The sequence below is a fragment of the Fusarium pseudograminearum genome, chromosome 1 (genome assembly GCF_000303195.2).
Source record: "Fusarium pseudograminearum CS3096 chromosome 1, whole genome shotgun sequence".
Classification (NCBI taxonomy): Eukaryota; Fungi; Ascomycota; class Sordariomycetes; order Hypocreales; family Nectriaceae; genus Fusarium; species Fusarium pseudograminearum.
Window position 1 is genome coordinate 11,015,409 of NC_031951.1, and position 15,380 is coordinate 11,030,788.

The following is a 15,380-nucleotide window of genomic DNA, read 5'->3' on the forward strand; positions in this document are numbered from 1 at the left end:
ATCCTGGTTGCTACATGTCTTAGAGGCTTAGGCGCTTGATAACAACGCTAGGGTTATCCTGCGGGCTCAATCTGGAGTCCGTGGCGTGGGAAAGCCTGCGTATGCTAATCTTGAGACCGAAAGATACTAGACTCGACTGAAACCGGCACATTTCTATTCAGTTCTCTAACACATCCGTCAGATGGTAAACGACTTGTAACTGGTCAACAGAACGCTGGACTCGTCCTTGTAGCGTATCTAAACATTTTCTATCCGCCCATCATATACATGGACCAGCTGTGGCCTTTCCAATCTACAAGCGTCTGTAACAAAGTTATGAATACATATAGGACACGTATCATGTTCCGCAAGGTACCATGCTGTGATACAATCAGAGTGAAAGATATGCTCACAGTCCAGTTGGCGAAGCACGTCCGTGTCGTTGAACTCACACAAACAGATTGCACTATACCCAGAGAGGATGGTTAGTGAGCGGCGCCAAATGGTGATGTGGCCAGAAACATACCATGTCATGTTTGAGGCTGGCATAGCCCACGAGGCGTGAGCATGGCTCATGATGTTTGACCTCATGTCTTTGCTGGTCCTTGGAGGAGCAAGGGAGTCGAGGTGCGGCAAGTCCCGAGGCTGTGAAGCGCTTGATGACACTGTGGTAGGCGATGATTCCCCCGAGGATACAGAAGAGATTGGCCTCGCCCATCGATACACTCTTTGAGACCATTAATCTTTGAGACTCCTCTGCAGACGAAAGGAGGCGCGACGTACTTGGGGATTCTTACCAAGAACATGATTGTCAAAGCCATAAGCGGGAATAAGATAGCAGCCAACCACGCCAGCATCGTATTACTTGGGGCTGCATCCTCTAAACTGCTTACATCTGCGGTGATGGGGCTAGACATGACTGCTACAGCATGAAATAGAAAGATGTTCCGGCGCGGGGGGGAACGGCAGGGATGGCCTGTTTGATATCACCTTTGACCTTTGAATTATTCATTGCAGACGCGATCTAGACCTGCCGAGGCTAAGTACCATGATACGATATGATATGACACCGCCGCCGTCACAGGTAGTCATTATCTAGTGTTTGTGGCGTGAGCATCATATCACGAAAGTAGCGCGTAGCTTAACGTGACACTTAGCCCCCTTCAACCAATCACAGATCGTGGACGTTCGTCCAACGGGCATATCATACACTAAACTTACTGAATCTCCAGCTCCACGAGGGAAGTAACTGCACACCAATTTGTTCTTGTGACTGATATGTGATGCCTATGCATATGATGGGACAGAGCAGCCTTTTTAAAAGAAGAATCATGCGAGCATGGTTTAGTTGCCAAATCACAAGACACTAGAGGGTTGCAGTGGCTCTCCATCGTAGCGCCTCTATTGAAACACGAATAAGAAGCAGGTGAGACGATATACATCATCTGGTTACTATCGCGATATGATTTGCTCGAAGTCGAGATGCAGATCGGTCAGTTGGAGTATATTTTCAGAGAGACCCTACCGTCAGTACTAGATAATGCCCTTGATGCAAACAACTACTCATTCAGAAATTACATAAGAATCTGAACAGAATTTCATCAATCATATGAATGTTCTTCATCATGCAGAACAGTTCTGATCTCCTCTACCACATCATTTTGACCGTCATCGACTTTCATCTCGAGCCGTCGGGATCCAAACGAGCAATCTACATTCTTGGCACTCGCGCGACCATCGAAGCCGCCAAAGACTCGGCCTTTAGGGTTTTGCATACGCTGAGATACAAGCCCGATGACTTTGCCGAATACACCGTCCATTCAAGTCACACCGGAACCTGGGCTCACGGTGACGGCGTTCTCATCTACGCTAAAGCACCCGCGGGCCAGGTATTCCTTGTCTCTATCCAGGCAACGCCTAACACCGAAGAGTTGCAAGCCGATCGCGAGGGTGCTATCTTAGTACCCCACGGAGTACCTTCGCTGCACTACGTGACACAGACGGTCATCGACTATGATAAAGATCGGACCGGCTGCGCACAGGAGATGCAGATAGAGGGGACGTTTGTTCGCCGCGCTGATGCCAGAAAAGCAGCGCGGAAGCTGCTCGATCCTCTGGACTATGTAGAGTATGATACGCCGGAGAAGATGAAGGGGGAGTGGCCATATGGAGAAGATGTGCTTGTGCACGCAGTCGCGGAGTGTGGAGAGAATACCACTGTTGAGATCAAGACTGTTGTTGATACGCACCACAAACATGGAAAGGATATTTAAGGATGCATTAGTGGGAGGAGGTTTGAGTAGCGACTTGGTGAGGCAATTTTCCTTTGCCTGGGTGTTATGAACTTTGATTGAGAAATTGTATGAATATGATGGTGCTGGCTATTTGGGGCTTGCGTTTCTTGATTAGCATATTTGTCATTATCTGTATTGGTCTACCAAATTAAACACTTTCTGCTTCTCTCTGTTAATGATCTGGAAAAAATAGTATTAATGCCCCGGTATTTCCATATGAATACACAATTTACTGTCTGCCGCAAGCAAGTAGCAACATGAGCCTACTATGACTTGGGGAGCAGGCCATACACGCAGACATTCTCGGTTTGTATAACACGATATAGCTCAAGGCGCGTATACTTTCAGAAAAAGTATGGATAAGCATAAATTAAAGAAAGAAGCTATCTACAAAGAGCTGCTAGTAGGCCTCGCTAGCAAGCATAAGGATTGACACTAAGAAAGATGCGTGCACCAGCGCATTCGTATACCGCACTGTGATCAACTTCCAGCTTCAAATATCGCAAAGACCAAAGAAGGAAAACTACTACAAAAAAACCATCCCGGGCTAATACAAGACAGAGCTAGCCTAGAAGTGGAAGCCAGGGGGCACGCAGTACGGCGAACCATTCTGCTTGTTGAACAGGCAAGCCGTCTTTGGAGGACAAGCACCGGCGAACTAAAAGGAAAGGCGCACGCCAGTTAGTTTTCTCTCCCTTGTTAGCGCGCCGCTAAGAGACGGAGATGCTTACCACCCAGGTGCGGTCGACGTTGCAGACCTGCCAGCCCTTGAGGTCGGCCGTGCACGAGTAGGTTCCAGGCGTGCAGCCCTTGGGGGCAGGGGTAGCTGCTGCAAAGGCAGCCATGGTGACAAGAGGGATAAGCTTCATGATGAGAGTTGTAGTTGGTGTATAACGAGTGCTATGATTCTTATGATGTTGAGTGAATGTTGTTGATGATGAGGGTCAAGATGGCTTCGGATTAGATGTCTTATATTCGAATGAATTGCCTCTCGTATTATTATATGGTGATGAAAACTGCACAGCCTCTATGACCACTATCTTATGACACTGATATTAGAACTTGATAACAATTATCGTGCAGGACTCCCATCACGAGGTGTACTTTGAAAGTGAAGTGATTCCGTGATGTACCAAAATAGCAACATGCTGACAATGTCGAATGAAGCTAATGGAGCCGTCAGATCAGTGACCTCGGCTAAAATAGCAACCGAACATAGCCGCTATCAAAAGACCTTAACAAGACGATTTATAACCTTCATCAGACCATGAGCGACAGGCTATGATCTGATCTGATGATACCCTCCTGTGAGCAAGTTTCTAGTCATTGTCACATCAGGTCTCTCGTTGTGGCGTAACACCTCAATGCTACTCTGACAGTCAGCAATATCGAGCATCAGAACATAATCAGAACACCAGAAACTCTAATTACTCCACAAGCCTCAACTGATACCGGAGGTCTTATAAATCGCGGCTCACAGTCAATGCACAGCGGGCGGGGTCAGCAATATTTCCAGCAATCCGAATAAAGCGCAATGAGCTCAGCATCTCGAGTGGCGATCGTGGGCGTCGGCGAAGTTGGTGGTGCCGTCGCTTACAACCTCACGTTAAATTCCATGGCGAGCGAGTTGCTCCTCGTCGACCTCGATCCCAGTGTCAGAAACGCCCAGATCGAAGACCTCAGCGATGTCACTTACAGCACTAACAGCAGTACGCGAGTCCGTTCAGCCACGTACCATGAGGCTGCTCAGTGCGATCTCGTGGTCATAACCGCTGCATCAAAACACATGCTTGGTACGTGTCCATTCATTCAAGTAAGATGTAGGCTTATTGTTCCCTCAAAGGTCAGACGACCATTGACTATACGTCTCGGAATACCTCAATGTTACGTGGGGTGATGGAGGCGATGAAGCCCTTCCGAGCTGACACCGTCTTGCTCATTGTCGCAGACCCAGTTGACCTACTGACATCTCTCGCCAAACAGATGTCGGGACTTCCTGAATCTCAGGTAATTGGCACTGGTACCGCTCTCGATACTTACAGACTTCGAGGCATGGTTGCCTCTCGTGCTCTGGTGAGTGGGCGCTGTGATATCTGATCTACACAATTTCTAATACGCGGCCATCATAGGTGTCCCCATACACTGTAGATGCATTCGTCGTGGGCCGCCATGGAGAAGAACAAGTAGTCGCCTGGTCCTCAGCAACTATTGGCGCGGTCCCCATCCAGGATGTCAAAATGCTGGAAGCTAGCGATCGCAGTAGGATCGAACTCATCTGCAAGCATCGATCGAATCTAATCATTCTGGGCAAAGGATCTGCACCTTTCGGAATAGCTTCAGTCGTTGCTAACTTGTGTTGTTCTGTTATCCTCGACAAGCATGAAATATACCCAGTCAGTTACTTCCAAGAGGAACATGGTTGCTGTCTCAGCTTGCCAGCCGTCATTGGGAGGAAAGGAATCCTAAATTCAGTTCCACTGGCGATGAACGAAGATGAGAGCGCTGCGGTAAAGTTGTCAGGGAAGCTATTGAAAGCTAGTGTTGAGTCGATTCAGAGAGACTGGTGGTGATCATTGTTCGCGTTTGTAAGTTTATAGTCAATAGTCTCCATGATTCTTATTATTTTTCTCGTATCGCGGTCTAAGTAAGTACGCTGGTGAGAAATTCCTAGCAACCTGCAACCAAGCCTAGTTTGTTTGTACACTTTTACGTTCTTTGATACTGATAACTCTTGCTATTGATACCTTTGCAAAGGCACATGCAAAGTAAGACCGCCGGTAGTTTTCAGTCGTATCTGATGTAATAAGGTCGAATCACAGGCCCATGAACAAGATACAATTTCAGAATCACTAACAATAGCCTAATAAATAATTACAAGCTCTTCTCACAAGCCACTACATGTTTCATAACCCGAACAAAACTATCCGGGCTGACAGAGATTGAATCAATTCCCGCATTCACCAAGAACTCGGCAAACTCAGGATGATTGCTTGGTGCCTCACCACAAAGACCAATCTTACAGCCCTCTCGGCGAGCAACTGCAATGGCTCTGGCAATCATCCACTTGACAGCCTCATCCTGTTCGTCGAACAAACTAGCCAACTCCCCAGAGTCACGGTCCACACCGAGGGTGAGCTGAGCCAGGTCGTTGGACCCAATGGAGAAGCCGTCAAAGTGCTGGGTAAAGCTCGAGGCCAGGATCACATTGGAGGGAATCTCGCACATTACATAAACCATGAGGCCTTTCTCCCCTCGTTTAAGACCATTCTGTTCCATCACGTCCAGCACCTTCCGTGCTTCTTTGACTGTTCGACAGAAGGGAATCATGACGATGGCATTGGTGAGTCCCATCTCCTCTCGAACCTTTTTAACAGCACGGCATTCCAAGGCAAAGCCCTCCTTATAACGAGGTGAGTAGTAACGCGAGGCCCCGCGAAACCCAATCATGGGGTTCTCTTCCTTAAGCTCAAACTCAGCACCGCCTATCAGTCGAGCATACTCATTCGTCTTGAAATCGCTCATCCTGATAATGGCTGGTTTGGGGTAGACAGCAGAGCAGAGTGTTGCAAGGCCAGACGCCAACTTATCTACAAAGTAATCAGGCTTATAAGCATAGCCTGCAGTGAGATCGGCGATCTCTTTCTTGGCTGCTTCATCCTCAAGGTGATCAAAGTGGATAAGAGCCATGGGATGGACCCGAATAGAATTGCTGACCACAAATTCCATACGGGCAAGTCCAATGCCATCAGCTGGCAGCCTCCACCAGCGGTACGCAGCTGAGGGATTGGCAAGATTGAGCATGATCTTTGTCCGGACGGAAGGGAAATCGGATATTTGGACCGTCTCGGTAGTGATGTCTGAGATTCCATCGTAGACAAGACCGGAATCGCTTTCTGCACAGGACACGGTGACGTCTTGGCCAGTGTGCAGAACATAGGTTGCGTTTCCAGTACCAACAACCGCTGGAACGCCCAGTTCCCGACTCACAATCGCGGCGTGGGAGGTTCTACCACCGTAGTCGGTGACGATAGCAGCAGCTCGCTTCATCACAGGCACCCAATCTGGGTCCGTAGACTCAGTCACCAGGATCGACCCGTCGATAAACTTGTCCATGTCCGAAACCGAGGTAAGAAGGCAGATACGTCCAGCAACTGCCTTGTCACCAATAGACAGACCGGTGGTCAGAGTGTGGCCGCGTTTACCAACCTTGTAGGTCTCGAATGCAGCCGTGTCTCGACGAGACTGCACAGTCTCAGGCCTGGCCTGCACGATGTAGAGTTTTCCAGAAGAGCCATCTCTGGCCCACTCCATATCCATTGGGCAGCTATAGTGCTCCTCAATACGACACGCCCATCGTGCCAACTGGAGAATCTCTTCATCATCGAGAACATAGGAAGCTCGCTCAGCCTTAGATGTAGGAACATTGCGAGTTGGCACGCACTTATCCCCGTACACCATCTTGACGGCCTTGTCGCCGAGCTTCTTGCTCAAGATCGGCGATAACTTCTCATTAGACAAGAGAGGTTTGAAAATCTGGTACTCATCTGGGTTGACAGTACCCTGAACGACGTTCTCGCCAAGACCCCATGCAGCATTGATGAGAACGATCTTGTCAAAGCCACTCTCTGTGTCGATCGAGAACATGACACCTGCGCCGCCGATGTCAGAGCGAACCATCTGCTGGATGCCAATGGAGAGAGCCACGTTTCCATGATTGAACTTCTTGATATGGCGATAGCTGATGGCTCGGTCTGTGAAGAGTGAAGCATAGCATCGTCTGCAGGCATCCAGCAGCGCCTCGCTTCCCTGGATATTTAGGTAGGTCTCCTGCTGTCCAGCGAAGCTCGCATCAGGAAGGTCTTCGGCCGTCGCGCTTGATCGCACTGCGACGCTCACATCATCAACCCCGACTTTATCACACAAGTCGCGATATCCAGACAATATGGCTTCTGTAGTATCAGCTGGCCATGTCCCGCGCAGGAAAAGGGTGCGTATGGCGTGGCCTGTCTCAGCAAGTGTTTGATGGCCTGACTGCCATTGGTCGACGAGTTCATCGATCTTGCCCCGGATGTTGTTGGCGTCGACATAGTGCCAGTAGGCATAGGATGATGTCGCGAAGCCTGGTGGCACGGGGATTCCCTCGGGTCCGAGGGCACGAATCATCTCACCCAAGGAGGAGTTCTTGCCGCCGACTAAGCCAACGTCGCTTCGAGTGAGATGCTCAAAATCGAGAACGAGAGGATCGGCGGTCCAGTCGTCACTCATGATTGTTTATTGTCTGAGGTAAATGGATTCAGTCTCCAAATTGTGAACTGAAAGCCTGCGTCTTGTTCTGTCTCAGAAGCGTTAAGATTCAGGTTTACCAATACCAATAAATACGTGTGCTCCAGACGACGACCATTCTTGAGATTCCCCGTGTATCATCTGATCCGCCAGTTGATGTGTCACTAGACTGTCATATTGCTGTCACTTCACTAAAGGTGTCTCGTAACTCACCAGCATTTTGAGTTTCCTAGTGATACGAAGTTGGGGAACATCATGTTACATGTGCTCAAAGAGGGGTAAGCAGAAACGTCCAGAAGCACAGTCAACAATACGTTATAACACCCTCACTACATCTGATTGATCATGCGACATGTGAGTGATCAATGATGCCGCACTGGTAACTGGTTTACTCCTGTGTACTGAGAGTGTTTCTCCAAGACACATGATCTGTCAGCTAGCATCAATATCTAGATACAAGTTTTCAGCTCAGATGTCACTGACATGATACTGGTCTGATTACCAATGTGGCTTGAAAACAGTGCCCAATCTAACCTGATAATAAAGTTTCCATCCTGAATCACACTTTTCAAGCCCTATGACTCCAGGTCCAATCTAATGTTAGTGGTATCGCCACCATGGGATTTTCACATCGGCCCATTCATCCCCAGCTTCTGTATGACAATAAGCAGTAGACTTTAATACTTGCTACCAAGCACAGTTGAATGTGCTTGTTGTACCCCGCGCAACTGGCTCTCGTGTAGATAGGGTAACTAATTGATCCTTCGTGTCACTTGCGGTATCGAGCTGTCCCACGAGGCGCAAATCGTTATATATAATCAAGAAGCCCATTTCTGTCATTTTGCAGGAATGAGTCAACAAAACAGGTGACGCAAGGTATATCCTGACGGCTACGTGTCATGTCAAAATGATGTTGGTCGCACATTCGCTACTGAGGAAATTTGCTGGACTGCACCACACGAATTCCTCTGCGTCTCCAAGATTGCCGGAAACCGAACCAATTGTAGGGTCAAAGATTGTGGTGTAATATGGGTAAGGCAGAAAGAGACACGAGCAGGAAATTGATTGAGGCCACAGTTGATACGTCGAGTGGATGTGTTGTTAAGGGGTGAGGATGGCAATAATCTTCATATTATTTGAGATAAGGCGCGGCCCCGAAGTTTCGCATTAGTTGCTGAGACTCAGCTAGAATAGAATATAGTTGCTTACTCATAATTGAAGAGTTCTGAGACGAATAATGAGTCAAAGCAGTATTTCCTACTTCCATTTGGGAATGTTTTGGGTTTTAAGCAGTCTGGCGTCTTCTGGCCATGTCGTGTCACATATTGACTTTCGACAGACCCTGCCCGAACCCAAGCGACACGCTTTTGTAGCCGATCTTACAAAGTATGACTAGGCACACGACACCAAGCCATTGAGCTGTGGATTTCGCCGTGAGGCACAGCAAGCTGTAAGTCATCCAAGCCGACAGCTGAATATCACGAGATCCAAATCACAAACTGGCATTTTATTTCAAGTCAATTAATAAACCAAGACAGTATGTTTACTTATTGGTAATAACAATATTTGAGTTATGGTATGAGTCTCTCATATTACAACTTGTAGCAGGGGTTCTTTTTATCTAAACGCTTATCGTTAATTAGAATATAAACATCGGGCCGCAACTGGTATCAACTTCCTATGCCGCATTAGTTTCTCGGGGCTTTTTCTTACCAATAAGACAAGAATTGAGCCTACAAGGATTTTAGATTTGTTTTTAAGAAGTGGCCGCTATCATCCGTCTCTATTGTTACCTCCTTTGTTCCTTGGCCTTTTTGGCTTACCTGCCTATCCCAATATCTTCAAGGTAGAGCTTAACGCTGTCTGCTTGTCCCTGGATGTCGTAAGAATTGATCCGTGAGCAAACTCAGGTATGTAACGCCCTAAGCCCGCATCCGCTCTGGTTGCACTAACGGGTGCCTTTATACTGTCTTGCATATGCTGTGGCTCGGAAAAGAGCTGCGTGTCATCAGTATTATCAATCACCATGAGCCATCGACTCTTGAATCTTTTCTCCAGCCACTTCTTAACAAGCACCAGCACATCTACCTTTGGATCATCTTATCCAGGAATATCGCACTCTTCCGCGATAAAGGCATAACTTTGCCGGGATCGTTCTCTGTTACTTGCATGGACCCACAACACCGATATATCTGAGCACTTCTCTCGGAGCCAATAGCCATAGGCAAGTGCGATTTGCGTCTTCCTGCAATACTGTAGTTCATGTATCACCACCTGCACAATGGGAGAAATACCCTACACCGCCTAGACTAAACAGGGACACCCTCGAGTTTGGTCTGACAGGCCCCTGGCGTAGATAATATCCAATATGTATCCTTTATTATATAATAGCGCCTAGCTCTTTAGTTTTTTAATTAATTTTCCCCTTTTAATACTAATAATATTATAATATTTTTTTCCTTTTTAGCTTAATTAGCTAATTATTACTATAAGTTAATTATAATTTATAATAAAAATTTTTTTTTAATTAAATTTATTATTTTTAATATTATTTTTAATATTATCTTTAAATATAATAATTTTCCTTTAAGCTTTTTTCTTTTTATTATTATAATAAATAATTAAAAATATTAAAAAAGTTATATAATTAAAATAATATATTTTAATAAATAAGCTATTAATTATATTTTTAAAAGCTTTATTAATATTATTAAAAAAGTTATTTTTTATTAAATTATTATATTAATAATAATAAATATTATTAAAAGATATTTTAATACCTTTAAAGAAAATAAATTTAACTTTTTTATAATTAAAGCTATTAATAGATTATTTAAAAGTCTATATATAATTTATCTTAAAATATAATTATTATATATAGTTTTATAATATATTAATATAAATAAAAAGAAAAAAAAAAATTTAAATTAAAATAAATAAAATATTTTATATCCCTTTTAAACCTTATAGTAAGGTAAAGGTTATATATAAAGGCATTAGAGTTATAATACTTAAAAAAGTATAATTAAAGATAGAAACCCTATCCCCTGGTAAATAATATTATATTTATAGTCATAAGACGCTCTAAAAACATAATCCTATATACGGCGCGAGTGAGCCGTGTATCGTCTTTATGCTTCGACTTGGACAGTGATATTAGGCCCTGTTGTATGAGTTAGTACTACAGGAAGAAAACATCTTTGATAACACACCTTCTTAACTATCAACCCTCCCAAGCTATGAGCAACTACAATAACTGGTCTGGCTGTAGGACTGTCGGCTAGTATACGCGGACTACTGTGAAAAGATGTTACGAGGTCCTCTATGTCTTGGATATTGTTGCTGTTCGCGACGCTTGATCTATAGCCGTATATTATTAGCGACGTCATATGGGAGAAAGTCTCGTAACCACATATAGTTACTGCCCCTCTGTTTGAATAAGCCGAAGGCGTGTCCGCTAAGTCTAGATATGGTAATGATACTACTATAATTAGTATGTTATGCCTCCTTATTCTTACTGTACTTACTTGACTTTATGATTATTAAGAGGCGGGATGAAGAGGGTAGTAATGCCGAAGAAGTTATGATTAAATACTAAGTGTTTGTAGTAAGCGGGTTAGCCCCTAAATGACTTCGGTAGCAAGATAGACCGAGTTTGACCGGCGTGGACCGCCTGGAGATGATAGAAGAGGTTCTGAAAGGTGACGGTAGCCGCCTGAGCTTGCTTGTTCATTCCCTCTCACTATGAGACTCTCGTGACTTTGCCAATTCTTGAAAGCTTCTCTTTTGGACTCTAAAAATAAGAGTAATTGTTTATTGACTGATAAGTTATTTTAAGAGTAACTACGTGCTTACACCGCCTTAGATTAGATACAAACACTAAATAGTTAGATACGAAAATGTTTAACAAATTGCTATCATTCCTTCTTCGGCATTCGCGCATTGGCAGCCGCCACAAAATGTCCCCAGGTAATCAGCTCTCTACTGCAGTCATCCCGATGAAGGCTGCAGTCAATGAGCGTCGGCCCATTTGTGTGCACTATAGCCCGTTCGAGACTATTGGAAAGCTCCTCAGCGGTACGAGCCTCCAGGCCAAGCGCATGTCCCTTTCCATTCTCAGTGCTAAATGCCTGGACTAAACGAGCATAGTCCCAATTCTGGACGCGGTTGTAAGGTCCATCGTGAATCTCTACCTCAATAGTGTAGCCTTTGTTATTCATAAGGAGTATGATGATGGGTACCCGGAAGCGTACCATTTGAGATACCTCCTGAGCCGTCATCTGAAACGCACCGTCGCCTACCATGACGATGATCCTCTTGTGAGGCTTTGCAAGGGCGTAGCCGAACGAGGCCGGGATAGACCATCCAATATGACCCCACTGCATTTCAATTTCGAAGTCAGCCCCAGATGGAAGGTTGAGCTTTAGGCCATTGAACCACGAATCCCCAGTGTCAGCAAATATGACTGTTTGAGGGTTGAGGCTTATCAAAGTCTGTGTCTGTCGAGTAATCTCCTTTCTCGTCAATCTTTCAGGACCGCAAGAAGGCTCTCCCAAGGTTGGATCGGGGCGGAGTCGATTGTACTCGACCATAGTATTGTCGTTCCAGCACACCGTTTCTGCAAGCCTGGACAGGAACTCACTCATCTGAACATGGCTGCAGTAGATTTTTGACGCCACAGTCACGCTTTCCAGGTCCACAAACAGTTGGGGAACACTGGGTAGGGCTGTCCATCCAACGGTGCTGTAGTCTGTAAAGACGGCACCGATACATATGATCAGGTCTGCCCAGTTGACGATGGTATCAGCAGCAAGCGTGCTGACCTGACCCCAAAAGATACCACAAAATTGAGCGTGATCCTCGGGAAAGGTACCTTTTGCAGCTGGCTGGAGAACGACAGCAGAGCCAATCGCCTCTACAAATTGGCGCAGGGCATCTTGTGCCATGGCCCTTCGGACATTGGGCCCCACAAGAACAACACACTTTTTTTTGGAGCCGATACACTCGGCTGCCTGGGTGACAGCAACATCAAGGGAGTGCCGATCACTTGGTACTGCTGAGATTACAGAACTGATGGGCCCAGGACGGAGACACGTTTCGCCAGCCAAGTTGGTCGGTACCTCAATGTAGACTGGCTTCCGTTGGGTGAGAGCAGCCCGAATAGCACGGTCAATGAGCTCAGGAGCATGAGCAGCTTGACGAATGCGCACAGCACAGCAAGTGATCTTTTTAGCCATCTCAAGCTGATATGTCGTGTCATATATCCCCAGAGTGTGATGCAGTATATGCTGGCTCACATCGTTGGTATTGGGAGATCCACTGATGAGTATGACAGGGAGATTCTCAGCATACGCACTGCCTACGCCGTTGAAGGCTGAGAAAGCACCGACACTGTAGGTAACGATACAAACACCAACTCCATGCCCACGGGCATAGCCCTCGGCGGCGAGGGAGCAGTTGAGCTCATTTGTGCACCCGATCTCAGTCAATGATGGATGCGCTCCAAGTTTGTCAAGGAGGATAAGGTTATAGTCTCCTGGAACAATGAAATGATGACGGATATCGAGTTGGGCGATCCTCTCTGCGAGGTAATCTCCCACAGTGAAAGGCGACATGGCAAATGTTGTGTGGGATAATCGCCGGAGTATATTGCTGACACCTGGAGGCACAGTCATGCTGGGTTTGCTTGTCGCTATTAAGAAGACCAATACTGATATATCCGTCAGCCTGCCCACCCAAAAAAAGAACACCCATATGAAATCTGGCCGTACCATTTTGATGATCTCATTGGTGTTGTCAAGCAAGCAGCACCATGATCTGATTGCCGACGGCAAGGAGGCCGGCTACCTATGGCTTTGGTACAGTATACCATGCTTAGGCCTACTACTTACATTCCAAAGTTCAAGCCACTATAGCGATCAGATCATCTCGACATGATACAGTGCCCAGCTCATAGTGCTAAGGAAATTACCAGCACATGATGATATAACGATGATGAACACTCATTGAGTGGTAAAATGCCATACATGATACCATATCCAGCTGATAAAGATATGGCATAATGAGGTCAGTATTTTTGGGATGACTCAACATGATAGCATCTGATACTAATAACGCACCGTAGGTGTACTATTGGTAAATGAAGGAAGGATGATTCATTATTAGCTAGGCTAAGCCCGGTGCCTTAAGGGCACCGAGTCTGACTAAGCCGGGTCAGGATATCTCCACATACGACCCACTGTGTCTTCTGCAGCAGATCATGCATTAGCATCTTTATTTAATAAATAAGTAAATAAAAAACTATAATCCGATTAGAGGCTTATATAACTTATACTAAAGGTAAAATAATTATCTGCTAATACTAGAAAGCTATTAAACTAAAGCTACCTTATAGTATTAAATTAATAGCTTATTTCCCTTAAATAAGCTTTAGAGCTATAAGTAATAAATTAATATAATTAAATAAGATATCTAATTAAGCTTAATATATTTATAAAATAGAAAAAGAGGTAATTATTAAATTAAAATATAAGTAAATTAATTAAAATATAATTATAAGTTTAATAATTAAAAGTCTTAAAGCTATCTTTAATAATAAAAATAGCTATAATTATTAAAATAAATTTAAAATTATTAATTTAATATATAAATAAAATAAATATAATATAATAATATATTATTAAGTATTAATAGTAAAACTTACTTTTTAAATAGCTTAAGTAATTATAATTCCTTTAAATAATTATATATTATAAAAATAATAGCTAAATAAATATATAAATTTATAAGTATTACTAAATAGGCTATATTTTTAGATTTATTTTATACTATAGTAAGTATTAGCTATTATAGCTAAATTAAATTTAGCTTATTTCTTAAGTAAGCTCTTATTAGTAGTTTATATATATATAATTAACTAACTTTTCTTATAGTAACCTTATTATAACTTTAAATCTCTTATAGTTAAATATATTATTAATATTATTAAGATCCTATATTTAAAGTAGGTAATTAAAGGTTATATATATAATTTAAATATTAATAAATTCTTTAAATTTAAGCTATTTTAAACTTAACTTTTTATATTACCTTAATAGAACCTTATTAACCTTTAAATTTACCTATCTATATAGCCTATTTATATTATTTTAATAAATCTATTTAAGTTATATATTAACTCTTATATTTTAATAATTCTCTATTTACCCTATATATATATAGCTTCTTTTATAAGGTAATATTTAATATAAAAGCCCTTATTACTTTAGTTATTATAGCTATATTTTTTATTATTATATCTTTTATTACTTTAATAATAATATTATTAAAGGCCTTATTAATTTAATTAAATTAAAACTTAAAGATTTAATATTAGATTTTATATTAATAGTTTAATTTAATTACTTAAAGGAAAATAATTTTATTTTTATAAATATTAAGCCTTTTTATAAGCCTCTTTTTAAAGTCTTTTAAATATATAAGCTTTTATTTAAGCTTTTATTTTATTTAACTTTATTATTTAATTTAAAAGCGCTTTATAAAAAGTAAAAAGACTTTATAGCTAAAAGTAATTAATTTAATTAAGTTATAATTATTATTTTAATTAACCTTTTAAAGGTATTTTATTTTATATTTTAATTATTTTAAGTCTTTATTATAATTATTAAATATAATAACTTAATTAATTTCTATTTTATTAAAGAAATAATTAATAAAATAGTTATAAATATTATTATATAAGCTTTTTTATTAAGGCTTTATTATTATATAATTTATAATATTAATTAGTTATATAAAGTAATAAATAAATAAATTAAAAATTAA

The 15,380-nt window shown here is 42.6% G+C and overlaps 7 protein-coding genes across 7 annotated transcripts, besides 17 other annotated features; 3 read left to right on the forward strand and 4 right to left on the reverse strand.

Annotated features, from left to right (window-relative positions):
* Positions 1-248: 248 nt before the first annotated feature.
* Positions 249-896, reverse strand: FPSE_09740 (uncharacterized protein; the record flags this gene model as incomplete). Its single annotated transcript, XM_009262857.1, has 3 exons — positions 249-302; positions 506-706; positions 777-896. The coding sequence occupies 3 exons, from the start codon at positions 894-896 to the stop codon at positions 249-251; spliced, it is 375 nt and encodes a 124-aa protein (XP_009261132.1).
* Positions 897-1,604: 708 nt separating this feature from the next.
* On the forward strand, positions 1,605-2,252 carry FPSE_09739 (uncharacterized protein; the record flags this gene model as incomplete). The annotated part of the gene is made up of 1 exon (XM_009262856.1): positions 1,605-2,252. One exon carries the CDS (start codon positions 1,605-1,607, stop codon positions 2,250-2,252), a length of 648 nt encoding a protein of 215 aa, XP_009261131.1.
* Positions 2,253-2,841: 589 nt separating this feature from the next.
* FPSE_09738 (uncharacterized protein) lies at positions 2,842-3,142 on the reverse strand (the record flags this gene model as incomplete). Its single annotated transcript, XM_009262855.1, has 2 exons — positions 2,842-2,931; positions 3,005-3,142. 2 exons carry the CDS (start codon positions 3,140-3,142, stop codon positions 2,842-2,844), a joined length of 228 nt encoding a protein of 75 aa, XP_009261130.1.
* A 665-nt stretch (positions 3,143-3,807) lies between these two features.
* Positions 3,808-4,843, forward strand: FPSE_09737 (uncharacterized protein; the record flags this gene model as incomplete). The annotated part of the gene is made up of 3 exons (XM_009262854.1): positions 3,808-4,066; positions 4,117-4,346; positions 4,403-4,843. 3 exons carry the CDS (start codon positions 3,808-3,810, stop codon positions 4,841-4,843), a joined length of 930 nt encoding a protein of 309 aa, XP_009261129.1.
* Positions 4,844-5,144: 301 nt separating this feature from the next.
* On the reverse strand, positions 5,145-7,538 carry FPSE_09736 (uncharacterized protein; the record flags this gene model as incomplete). Its single annotated transcript, XM_009262853.1, has 1 exon — positions 5,145-7,538. One exon carries the CDS (start codon positions 7,536-7,538, stop codon positions 5,145-5,147), a length of 2,394 nt encoding a protein of 797 aa, XP_009261128.1.
* A 2,446-nt stretch (positions 7,539-9,984) lies between these two features.
* Positions 9,985-10,168: a repeat region.
* Positions 10,169-10,451: a repeat region.
* Positions 10,452-10,493: a microsatellite.
* Positions 10,494-11,473: 980 nt separating this feature from the next.
* Positions 11,474-13,231, reverse strand: FPSE_09735 (uncharacterized protein; the record flags this gene model as incomplete). Its single annotated transcript, XM_009262852.1, has 1 exon — positions 11,474-13,231. The coding sequence occupies one exon, from the start codon at positions 13,229-13,231 to the stop codon at positions 11,474-11,476; it is 1,758 nt and encodes a 585-aa protein (XP_009261127.1).
* A 386-nt stretch (positions 13,232-13,617) lies between these two features.
* Positions 13,618-14,671, forward strand: FPSE_09734 (uncharacterized protein; the record flags this gene model as incomplete). The annotated part of the gene is made up of 9 exons (XM_009262851.1): positions 13,618-13,622; positions 13,681-13,691; positions 13,872-13,895; positions 14,058-14,065; positions 14,271-14,275; positions 14,372-14,388; positions 14,424-14,435; positions 14,546-14,559; positions 14,654-14,671. 9 exons carry the CDS (start codon positions 13,618-13,620, stop codon positions 14,669-14,671), a joined length of 114 nt encoding a protein of 37 aa, XP_009261126.1.
* Positions 13,829-13,863: a repeat region.
* Positions 13,995-14,127: a microsatellite.
* Positions 14,051-14,252: a repeat region.
* Positions 14,277-14,319: a repeat region.
* Positions 14,290-14,357: a repeat region.
* Positions 14,514-14,544: a repeat region.
* Positions 14,520-14,616: a repeat region.
* Positions 14,575-14,644: a repeat region.
* Positions 14,672-14,691: 20 nt separating the features above from the next.
* Positions 14,692-14,752: a repeat region.
* Positions 14,753-14,812: 60 nt separating this feature from the next.
* Positions 14,813-14,883: a microsatellite.
* A 6-nt stretch (positions 14,884-14,889) lies between these two features.
* Positions 14,890-14,995: a repeat region.
* A 28-nt stretch (positions 14,996-15,023) lies between these two features.
* Positions 15,024-15,086: a repeat region.
* A 41-nt stretch (positions 15,087-15,127) lies between these two features.
* Positions 15,128-15,257: a repeat region.
* Positions 15,214-15,380: a microsatellite.